The following is a 12611-nucleotide window of genomic DNA, read 5'->3' as shown; positions in this document are numbered from 1 at the left end:
ATTTTTTTTTCAACGTTTTTTATTATTTATTTTTGGGACAGAGAGAGAGCATGAACAGGGGAGGGGCAGAGAGAGAGGGAGACACAGAATCGGAAACAGGCTCCAGGCTCCGAGCCGTCAGCCCAGAGCCCGACGCGGGGCTCGAACTCACGGACCGCGAGATCGTGACCTGGCTGAAGTCGGACGCCTAACCGACTGCGCCACCCAGGCGCCCCTATTTGCAAATATTTTAATGTAGGGCCAAGACCTTTCCCTTGAGTAGGATCCAGCGACGGAGTTTCTCAGTCTTCCATGCATAAATAACACCCATTAGACAATGTTGAAGAGCTTCAGGATTGTTTTCTTTAAAGAAGAAGGAAAACTTAAAGACACACGAGGAGCAAAGTGAAAACAGAACCTGGAAGCTGCCCATCTTTTTATGATTTGTCCCTAATCTTTTATAATTGCCTCATCTTTATCCAATCTGATAGTAACTTGTCTTTATGGAGTCTTTCCAAAGGTTTTCACAGAAATGACGGCTCTCTCTGTTTCAGCACACACATTTCATCAGTTTTCATTCCATTTCATTAAATTATGCCAATTACGGTAACAAGAATGCCACACATTAAACAGATCCGGAAACGAAATGCCTCTTGGTGTGCACTCGTCTCAGTGAGGGGACGCTGTCGCCATGGCCCCCTCCCAGCGGGCTGGGGGTGCCTGTGCCAGTCCAGGCCCCGTCGGGAGGGGGAGGGAGAGCTGGGCCACCTGGGAGGCCAGAAAACAGGCCTTCTGTTGCATCGTGATCCATTCCATGTCCTGGATGATCCTGTCTGGAAAACCTGCCAAGCCAGGGCTGCACCTTAGTAATATCTGGCAGGTTTTGGGCACACCATAAATATGCATTCAATGAAAGAATGTGCCTTGACGATCTTTAATTACTCCCACCCCATTCAAAGAACGCAGAGCAATGTTTCATTTGGATACAAACTGAAGAGGGCGACAGCCTACAGAAAGACCAGAAAATTACCATGATTATGACAGAAATAAAGGGAAGACAAAACCCAACTCAATAATTCCATTCAAAAGTACCCTAGTCCAAAAGTCAAAAACCTTCTTTGCCCTGCTAGGAGCCCGATACATGCTCCGACGTTCAGAAGTGGTACCAAATGAAAATAGTTGGTTGTGGGTTTCTTTACAATCAAGCTTTTTAATTGAATTCTCAGAGTTTCATCAGTCCTTTCAATAAGGTAAAGAGACTTCTATGAGAACAGATTTTTTTTCTGAAACAACAGTAACAGCTAACAAATACTGACTAGTTCATCTTGCCAGGTGCTATAGTAAGCGTGCCGTGTATATTGTTCATTTAATCCTCAGAATAACTGTAGGTACTAAACTCACTCAAAGACAGATAGCTCATCAGTGGTGAAGCCAGGATTTGAACCCAGAGGTCATGTGCTGAACCCCTGTGTCATACTGCCTAATTCAGCTCACTTTCTTAGAAATAATTTTAATATTTTACCTAAGGGTTTTGTTAGTATACCTCCCCAAAATACAACAAAGTCTTTAATCATAAAGTTGAAATTAATTCTTTTTTTTTTTAAGCTTTTATTTTGAGAGAGAGAGAAAGCTTGGGCAGGAGGGGCAGAGAGAGAATATCAAGCCGGTTCCACAAGCTGTCAGCACAGAGCCTGAGGCAGGGCTCGAACACATGTACCCTGAGATCATGACTTGAGCCAGATTCAAGAGTCCGATGCTCAAATGACTGAGCCACCCAGGTGCCCCACTAATTAAGAAATTACTTCTTAAACAGTTCCCACTAACCCTATACTCATTGAAAAAACAACTATACATGACTACATTCATTCATTATCAAACATTTAATGAGCAACTGCTTAATCACTTGAAAACAAAGAGTAAGGGCAATTCAGTGGACATTGCTCAGCTACTGAATGTGTACTGCATGCCTACTCTTGCCAATGCTCCCAGGAAACTCGGTCTGGTGGAAGAGACACATCACTGTCCTCTGGTTTTAGGAAATGCTAATGCCATTTATTCATTCCCAGGAAAGGCTCTGGGATGTCCCAAGTGTGAACTGGGACAGCGGGGGGTGGGGGGGGGTGAAGGGGAAAGGACACTGGAAAAGACTCTGAGATTCAACCAAGGCACTGCTCCTTTGTAAGCCACGGAAATTTGAGTTAAGGGCTGCTGTAGACGAGACATAGGATCAGTACCGTGTTTTGGAACAACCACTCCAGAAGGAGAGAGCATGGGGCAGATGAGGGCATAAAGCGAGGAGGCCGGCGACGATCTGCCGTGAAAGGGTAGGTGAGAATGGGGGGATGTGAGGTTGAAACGAGGGAACTGGATGGTGTGTGAATGACATCCATGAAGTTGTTTTAAAAAAAAGTCCAGATGAGAAATGGTGAAAGCCTGAACTCAAGCCACGCCACCGGTCACGGGAAAGGGAGACTGGACGGATGTTCAGAAGTCAGAATCAGGAAGACCTGGTGCGATAATGGGTGCGAAGGGGGGCCGGACTGAGGAGTGGGAGTGGGAGCAGGAAGAGGAAAAGAATGGAGTCACGTCACAGGAGGGAAACGTAAGAGAGGCTGACTAACATCTGATCGAGAAACCAATTCGAGTTATCCTGGGGAACAAAGCCGAGGGCAAGGAAGCTCCGAACTGAGGGAGGCACAAGGGCTAGCTGCTAAGGTATGCACCCCTAACAACGGTGTCGATGTTCACCGCTAACCACTTTTTCGCTTCCTCCTTTGGGTCAGAGCTGGCATCCCTCACTTTTACATCTGAGCAAACTAGGGCACACAGAGAGGAAGAGGAAGAGCCGAGGTCCTAACGCAGCTGCCTCCAGGCTCTGACACCCAAGCGACTTCCACGCGGCTACACTGCCCGCTGAGCAAGTAATGACCACAACGACAGTAGAGACAATGACAGCTTCACTCTGCCGCTGCGAAGCCAGTTAGAACCACAGCTCTCACCCCTGTGCCTCTGCCAAGTGCAGAGGGGGAACTTCACATGCACAGTGTGTCTATTGCTCGTCTGGAAGAGGGGCAGTGAGACCTGCATTTATCAAGCATCTGCACAATGCAGACACTTGTCACACATGTGTTACTTCTCCTCCTCATGGTGTCCCTGGAAGAGAAGCTGTACTAGTTTCAATCGGCGGTCAAGGAAATGGTCTCACGAGAGGAGGTGACTGGCCCAGGGCCATGATGCACGAAGGGGCAGGAGAGGGACAGAATCTCCATACCTGGAAGCACCCACATGTATTCCTACATAGAGACTAAACATAAATGAACCGAGAGAGAGCAAGCACTCACGTGGAAAAATGTTCCAAATGAGCGAATCCTGTAAATAAAAATAAACATAAAGATTATCTGTATTACGCTTGCAGCTTTTCTTGAAGTCTGAAACCATTTTTTTTTTTTTTTAATAGAAAAATAAACTCTGCGAGTTAGGGCATAAAAGAACCCAAAGGCCTCTGTCCATTCCCAGAAGACATCCTTGGTCATTACAAGCTGACGAGAATCAGTTCTGTTTCTAAGCAGCTCCAAAAAAAAAAAAAAAAAAATCACATAACTTCTTTTTTCTTTTTTTAATTTAAGAAAGTGCAATGAAGCGATATTTTTTTTTTAACTACCGATTAAATATGCATGGTGGAAACTGGCTTGCTGGGCAACAGGACCTAAACATTAGAAATGTAGTGCAACTTCTAGGGTGAAGAGTCAACTCACTTTCACCTTAGGAAAAAAATAGCAGGTGAATTTAGTAGGTGAATTGTTAGCATTCAGAATGTGTAACTGGTGCATCTTGCCAAGTTCAGAACGAATAGAGGACCGTGAATGCATTTAATGCTAAAATGGGAGATTACCGAACATAGGCTGTTTACAGAATTCAAGTCCTTTCTATTTCCTTAGGAATTAGAGACCTTTGTGTAATTTCTCATTGTTTTTCCCTGGTTTCTGCTTAGTAGGTTCCATGCCCAACGTGGGGCTCAAACTCACGACCATGAGATTAGGCGTTGTGTGCTCTACCGACTGAGCCAGCCAGCCGCCCCAAGTGTAATCCCTCACTTAAAGCAGTGATCCTTTGCTTGGAATTACATCAAATAAAGAAATTAACTTTGCCTCAAAAGTGAGGATAATGCTTATTTTTAAAATACATTATTTGGACGTTGATTTAATCTTATGAGTTGGACTCTAACACCACCAGTTTTTGGATATTTTTAACCTAAAAAATGGAATTTTCACATGGTTTCATACATTGGTAGGCTATTCTCTTGATCAGCCTGTAACAAATGTCTGTAACATTTTACAAATAAAATAGCGTTCAAGTGTCCTTAGTTTTTAAAGGAAACGCTAGATGGCAGTAAATACACAAAAGTTGTGACATATGACCCTGTGTTACCAAGCATAATGATCATTTTTGCCTTTTATTGAATTTTATGCTCTACTATGTCAAGCTTAAAAAAAAAAACAAAAAAAAAAACCTGAATAAAAAATTTAAATAAAAATTAAAGTTCCCTGGCGTTACTACTGAAACAATCAAATTCATCTACAATTTAAACTGTGACAATACTAACTCTCAACTCCAACTTTATAAAACTGTTAAATTTTCTAAGTCTCCTTTGTTTTAAGAAATTCTTTTTTTCTTTTGACATGAATACATTTTGTACTTTTTTTAAGTTTATTTATTCACTATTGAGAGAGAGAGAGAGAGAGACAGAGACAGAGAGAGCATAAGCTGGGAGGAGGAAGAGAGAGAGAGAGAGAGAGACACAGAATCCGAACCAGGCTCCAGGCTCTGAGTTGTCAGCACAAAGCCGGAGGTGGGGCTCGAACCCCCACAGACCGTAAGATCATGACCTGAGCCGAAGTCAGACACTTTAACCAACTGAGCCACCCAGGCACCCCATAAATATATTTTAGATATTACTTAATTTGGAGAAAATAGCTTTAAGATAAAATACCTTAAACTGCTATTTCCATCAAGATGTTAAAAATTTACACAAAAATTTAAATACACATATGGCTTATTTACTAGGTTTCGAATTAGTGAAATTTCTATTCTTTTAGGGGCCATGAATGAATATATGTTAAGTACAGCATGCTATTAATTTAATGTGCTACTAGCAAAACACTGTTTTAAATTCAGTAATTAAAACTGACACTATCTAGATTTCAGGAGAAAACAGGTAAGTAAGTATAATATTAAAATTTTACTTCCTTATTTGAAAACCTATCTACAGATCAAAGGAAATATCTCAGAAACATTGCTAATCTGATCCACGGATGGTTTTAATGAACTCTCTATAACATTCTGAATTGTAATTTCAGTAGGATTTTGCAGACTTACATGGTAATAAACCAAAAACGTACACTTTCTAATTTATATTAAACTTTCTACTTTTTGGATTCATTACAAGACCAGATGGCATTCAGCTCAGGTCTCAGCAACACTAGAATAAAACTAGCTAACTTACTAATTTTTGGGTTATTTCTAACACTTTCTCTGAGCTAGATTTTGTCCTGACACACAAAATTTTCAATTTAGAAAACAAAGCTGGGGTCCTCTCAATAGGTAGAAAGTCAATAAAATAAAAACAGCAAATCCTCAAATATACTACTTTGGTACAAAGGGAAGACTTATTTTAATACCAATCTGTGCCAATATAACTCAACTTTTGATCAATAGTTTCCAAAAAATCAGTAAATAGCTACAGTTACTACAAGCACATTAAAGCAAACACACACTCAAATAGCCAAAACAATCTTTTACAGCCTTGAAAAAGAACAAAGTTGGGAGTCTCACACTTGCTGACTTGAAAACCTACTACAAAGCTATAGTGCCAAAAGCAATGTGGTACTGGCATAAAGATAGAAAGATACTTCTCACCAAATTCACCAAGTTAGATATATTAAACACATACAGCTTTTTGTATGTCAATCACACATCAATAAAGCGGTTAAAAAAAAAACCAGACATATAGACCAATGGAAATTAATTAAGAGGCCAGAAATAAACCTCACGTTTATGGTCAAGTGATTTCCAGCGAGGATGACAACACCATTCACTGGGGAAAAGACAGTCTTTTCAATGGGGTGCTGGGAAAACTGGATGTCCTCAGGCAAAAGAACGAAGTTGGACCCTTACCTTACACTGTAGAAAAACTTAACTCAAAATGGATCAGAGACCTAAACTTAGGACCCAACACTATAAAACTCCTAAGAAAAGGCAGGGCAAAAGCTTCATGACATTAGACTTGGCAATGATTTCTTGGCTATGACACCAAAGGCACAGGCAACAAAAGAAACAAGCGGAAAACCTGGGCTTCTATGCACTAAGAGGGTAGTGCCAACAGAGTACAAAGGTAGCCCGCAGAAGTGGAAAAAACATTCTCGAGTCACGTCTCTAACAAGAGATCGATATACCCAGCACGTATAAAGAACTCCTACAAGTCAACAAATAAGCGAAAGGCAACTAAAAAAAAGAACGGGTGAGGAAACTGAACAGATGGTATTCAAGTGGCCAAAAGCACATGAAAAGATGTTCAACATCGCCGCTTGTCAGGGAAATCAAAACTGTAATGAGGTATTACCTCATACCCATTAGGATGACTATTATTAAACCAACAAACAACAGAAAATAACAAATGTTGGCAAAGAGGTGGAGAAATTGAACAAATGCTTGTGCCTTGCTGGCGGGAATGTAAAAACGGTACAGCTGCTGTGGAAAATGGTATTGTGTTTCTTGAAAAAATTAAACAGAATTACCACGTAATCCAGAAATTCTGTTTCTGGCTATGGACTCTAAAGAAGTGAAACAGGGACTCAAAGAGATATGGGACATCCACGTTCACAGCAATATTATTCACAACAGCCAAAATGCGGAAGCAACCCAAGTGGCCATCGGCTGACGAACGGATAAATAAGACGTGGTATATACATACACGGGAGTATCATGCAGTCTTGAAAAGGAAGGAAATTTTAACATATCCTGTAACATACATGAACCCTGAAGACCTTATGACACAAGAGGACAGATACTGGATGATTCTGTTATGTGAGATTCCTAGAGTAATCACATTCACAAGAACAGAAGGGAGAATGGTGGTTACCAGGGGCTGGAGAGGGGGGAATGGGCACTTCGTGTTTAATAGATACAGAGTTTCAGTTAATGCCTTGAACCGTACAATTAAAAGTGGTTAAAAGGGTACATTTCATATTAGGTGGTTTGTTTTTTTTTTACCACAATTAAATTTCTGAAGAGGTTAAAACGGTAAATTTCCGATGTTTACTTCACCACAATAAAAACCAAAAATGAGAAAGTGGTATATACATGTAGTTACAACCTCCTTACACTCCTTCACCCTTTGACTTAACTCTGGGTGATCTCAATATTAGTAATGATCTCTGTATTAACAAATATTGGTAACATCTCTATGAGTTAGCTCATTAAAAAAAACAAAACAAAACAGAACACACCAAAATAATCACTATTATAAGGATTTAATCTTGGTAACCAAAGGAAATACTTCTTGTTTAGAGGTATAAGTCTAGCTGGTAATGAAATAGCCCGAAACTGCTGGCATTCTGGCCTACGGGGAAGAATTTTAAGCTGAAAAACACGTTTCTTCCGTGTCATGACGGACTCGAAAGTCGGTGGCTGAGACAGCCCGTGGCTGAGCTTTTGCCTTCCACCCCTCAGGTTGCCAGGCATCCCCAACTTACATCCTAGGTGCAGATTCCACCCGGGCTAGAATTCAGAGTGGGAAGTCTATGCTAGCATGGAGGAAATCGGGATTAACTCACACCCAAGCCTTCTCAGAACTCACCAAAGAAGAAGAGAAGACCACAAGGGGTCCCCTGTCTTTGGATGACAGTCATGATGATCTTCTCCTCCACGTCACCACAGGCCAGTCACCTGACATATCATTTATTCTGCCTAGTTGCGTCTCTGGTAGATGCACTAAGCTATAGTGTACGTATGTGGACACGTGCGTGTGCGTACGTGTATGTGTAAAATGTGCACATCTTCTCAGCTACATTAAGAAGCAGAGCTCTTGAAGACAAAAATAAAAAGCCAGCTTTGTCTTTCCTTCGCACCAGATTCAGTAGCATATACATAGTAGCTCTCAATACTGACTGTGTATAATTAAGGAATAAAAAAATGAGCACTTGCCTCTTTGTGTTCTGTAAGTAGAACTCAGAAAATGCTATAAACAAATATAGTCATATAATTAATACCGAATATGTTTATCAGAAAAGAATAATACCCATTTTTTCTTTTTCTTTTGATTTATTTTTTTTTCAGTTTATTTATTTTTGAGAGAGACAGAACATGAGCAGGGGAGGGGCAAAGAGACAGGGAGACACAGAATCCGAAGCAGGCTCCAGGCTCTGAGCTGTCAGCACAGAGCCCAACGCAGGGCTTGAACTCACAAACTGTGAGATCGTGACCTGAGCAGAAGTGGGATGCTTCACCAACTGAACTACCCAGGCACCCCCATTCTGTGTTTTGAAATTAAAAAAAAAAAAGAAAGAAATGCCCATTTTCTTTTTTAATAGCTTAATTTATTAATTCCACATTCACAACACTGAACTGTACACCTACCATCACTGTTCAAGTTAGTACTCTTATCTACTAGATAGACAAGTAGACACCGTCCCTGGTCTTAAGAAACCAACAGTGCACGAGAGAGACAGACATTACATAAACACGCCTATCAGGAAGCGCAAGGCATATAAACGGGATGATCACCATGAGGGAGGGCCACGGAGGCTTCAAGATGGGCTAACAGAAGACATCCAGCAGAGATGGAAGGATCAGAAAAGCCTGGGAGACCAGTGACATCTAAGCTGAGACATAAGGAATAAAAGTGTGCTAGCCAGGCCCAAAGAAAGGACTTTGGTCCTAAGCGAAAGAGGAAAGAAAAAAGAAAAAAAAAAAAAAGATTAACAGAGTGAGGACTTCTGCTTCTGGAAGGATGGAACAGAAGTACTTTTCACTACTCCTCCTAAGAACAACTAAAGACCATGGACATTACATACAAAATAAACACAAGGAAACTCTGAAAGGTAGAAAGAAGGCCGACTCAGCATAGACCCCAGTACCCTAAGGACCCCAGGTATTCCTCTCTACCTCATATGTCCTAGACTAAGTGCTGAGGAAGGGGCAAGCACAAATGCCAACGGGCACAGACAAAAAAAAAAGTCCCAAGACAAGCCTGCTCTCCAGCCAAAGGGCCAGCACAGGGGCGGCCCAGCAAGACAGAGAACTTTTAGACGCTCTAGCCAAACACCACAGAAATACTGCGGCCCACCCCACGCGGGCCAGCAAATTCCTGGGTGCCACCTGCAGAATGCTCCTGTAGACCAGGATATCTCCCCAATTAAGTGAGAAGAACCAGGCCCCAAATATCTGATGTTAAGACATCAGCAAATACAAAAGAAGAAAGAAGTAGCACTGGGGATACACAGAACCCTGGACCAGCCAGAAATCTGGAGAAAGCGAAGGCAAAATCAAGAAGTGGGCAGTGTACACGTCCCGCATCGCTCAGGAGCTGGCAAGGGAACCCCCAGATGGGCTCACGGCAGAGCTCTGCTCGATTTGGGGGAGGGGACGGTTTTCAGGTCCTTCCGTGTCTCTCAAGACTTGCGTACTCCTCTTGTTCAGGTTCCCAATTTACCAAGAAATCTTCTACTAAACCAATTCCACTTTAACACCAACTGTTACAGTCATTGGAAAAGTATCTCCTTCTGGTAGGTTAACTAACTGCCTGGCATTCTGGTCAGTCCTTTGTGAGTCTCATTAGTTTTAAGCATCAGTCAGTCCCAAAAGCCTAATTAACTCTGCATGCACTGGCAAAGACAAGATCCCAGACCCACAAACCTAAAGGCCATATCCTAAATGGAGGGTACGCTATGAGCCTGGGCAGCTGGCCGTCTAAGACGCCTCTGTCTTGATCTCTCACTAACACAGGTGAGAAACCAGCCTTGCAAATAGCTCTCCAAAATCCTATTCAACTCTCAAAATTCTTTTATCTGCTGGAGCCGTCCCCTTTCCCTCCTACTCACTGCTGTCTAAAATCATTCTCCAAAACGCATATTCTGCATAGAACATCCACCACGAACACAGATTCCTATTAAATACACAGAAAGATAAACACAGCAAAGCAGAATCTATTTCTTCAGCCACTCCTGCAAAGGCACAAGTTCACACTCCGACTGCTAGTTGGCCCTCAGTCCTGAGGCCTTAGGTATACGAACCACTGCCTTATAGTCGTGCTAAATTCTGCTGGATTAAATGTTCACAACTGCTCTATTTTTAAAGTATCTAAAAATGAAAGGTCACAATAAGCACTAGCAATAAAAAAATTCCTGCGGATGCGTCCATTTGCAACTGGTCAGTGCTGAGTTTTCAAGATGTTACAGTAATCCATATTCGGAACCACCATAAACAAAATGAAAACCTAAAAAGTACAGCCAGCCAGCCTCCTTGAACTTCGTACGCACGGTTATGCGCCTTCCTGATACATATCACATCTGGGTGTTTTAGAGTTTCACGATGAATTCCACACCTGTTGCTAACGAGATTTAAGTCATTATCAAAAAACATTTCTTAGGATCCACTTGCGGAAGAACGTAGAAATGACAGATCCCTAGAAGAGGCTAAAAAAACGTCAAATCTACAGAATTCTATTTCATACGGAAGTTCTCTACCCAGCAATGGACAGGTCAGCACAACGGGAAGAGTCACTTTCCCGAGCCCACCACGGCTCGGTCTCTCCGAGCTGGGCAGCAACCAGAAATGCGTGTCTGTCCGTCACCTGAACTACCTCACCTTCTTACCAGGAAATGTGTGTCGTTAAACTGCCAGTCACGGACAGACAGGGATACCGCTGCTGTCTGTAGGTCATCTCTGCTTAAACAGAAGCGTCTGGCGTGGAGACTATTTAAAATACGTTGAAAGTTTCACTTACCTCCACGGCTACCACGATCAAAACGAGGTCCAATTTTGACTCTGGAAAGAGGGCATTCACTTGTGGTGACATTCCAATTAGAGCACAGTTAGTGACCACAGATATAACACTCATTGTTTCAAAAGCCAACTAAAAGGAAAAAAAAATGTGAAATTAAAAACCACAATGACCTCTTCCATACTTCCTCAGCCTTTTTTTGTATCATATAAAATCAAAGAAAAAGCCTTTCCCTTGTTCCAAATATCCCAAGTACATTTAAAACTTTTTCTCTATAATGCTGTGATTTTCTTCGGCTTAAAAAAATCATGCCGTTACAAGGTATTTTCAATATTTTTGGTTGGAATATCCAAAGCACTATGTTCTACCTTCCCAGCTGGAGGTGGGCAGGGGCCTGAGAATTTGGAATACATCCGAGAGGAGTGTGCTGTTCAAGTTACCCTACTCGTACCTAAAGGGAATCTAAGGTGGGGCCACCAGAAAAAACGTTTCACATTCAAAAACTGTTAGTATGATTTCAAACGGAATTTTTTTGTGACTGTCTTACTCTGCCACATTACAGACCACAGCTGGTTCGGCTACACCAGAGGCACCAGCTATCGTGATCCTTTTCGAGTGGCATTTGCCCAGGAGACTTCGGAAAAACACACGTGCCCCGCCGAGCTACTGAACAGACTGACCCCAGGCCCCGTGGAGGAGTCTCCCAGAGCCCACTACAGAGTACCGACTGCGGAAATGTTGTGACCACTGCCCAGTCGCTCTTCCTTTTAATGCACAACACTTGATCCCTGCCGAGTAACCTAACCGCTGGGAAGGGACATAGAGGCTTCCATTACAGAACGAGCAAGTCGTGGGGAGGAATGCTGCAGCCCACAGGGATTACGGTCAAGGTGTTGTGACGGCAACGCCTGGTGACCCACGCGGGTACTCTGCTTGTGGCGAGCACAGCAGAGCATACAGACTCGTCCAATCACTGTGCTGCACACCCCAAACACGTGTAACGTTGTGTGCCAACTGTACTTTCGTTTAAAACAAGAATCAGATAAAAGTCCCACGAATTCTAAAAAATACAATTACTGTTAGAAACTAAAATTTTAAAAGAAGCAAAACAAAACATGATTGGATCCCAACTGAATAAATATCTGGTCTCATGGAGAATTTCCGCTATCTTTTTTAGCAATCTTTGTATAACTTATTTTTTCCGGAGTTTTCTTTACAACAAACCTACTCAAGACTTTATCTTCTCTTTAAGTAACTTAAATTTTTTTATTTATTCATTTTTTATCTTCACATAGCTCAGAATTGAAAACTTGAAGTTACAGTGAAGAGTCTCCTTGCCCTCATGTACCCCTTACCTACCCGCGAGCTCCTGTGCTCCCTACAAAAGGATCACCATTATGAATTTTTTTTTTTTTTTACCTTTCCAGATGCTTTATATGCAAACTTTATAAAGAAATTTGAATATATATGCCCTTTCTTCCCCTCTTTCAGCCCAATGCATACTGTCCGGTCCCTTGCTTTTGTCACTTAAAATGTCTTGGAGAATATTCTATGTCAGTACTCAAAGAACTCTCTCATTCTTTGTCACAACTGTTTAAATACTTTATTGCAGAGATGTATCGGAATTTATTTA

General features: G+C 41.9%; 1 protein-coding gene across 7 annotated transcripts in view; it reads right to left on the bottom strand.

Moving 5' to 3' along the window:
* The window catches only part of ANO10 (anoctamin 10), a 286676-nt gene that overhangs the window by 159343 nt on the left and 114722 nt on the right, over positions 1 to 12611 (bottom strand). For 6 of the 7 annotated variants that reach the window (XM_058729211.1, XM_058729210.1, XM_058729214.1 and 3 more), the window contains exon 11: positions 10982 to 11110. In XM_058729211.1, coding sequence (XP_058585194.1) covers positions 10982 to 11110 — 129 coding nt within the window. Of the gene's footprint in view, positions 1 to 10981; positions 11111 to 12611 lie in introns of those variants that run through there. The other variant, XR_009261555.1, reaches the window with a different exon arrangement.

The sequence above is a fragment of the Neofelis nebulosa genome, chromosome 5 (assembly GCF_028018385.1).
Source record: "Neofelis nebulosa isolate mNeoNeb1 chromosome 5, mNeoNeb1.pri, whole genome shotgun sequence".
Taxonomy (NCBI): domain Eukaryota; kingdom Metazoa; phylum Chordata; class Mammalia; order Carnivora; family Felidae; genus Neofelis; species Neofelis nebulosa.
Note: the sequence above shows the minus strand (reverse complement) of the source record. Positions and strands in the feature narration are given on the sequence as shown.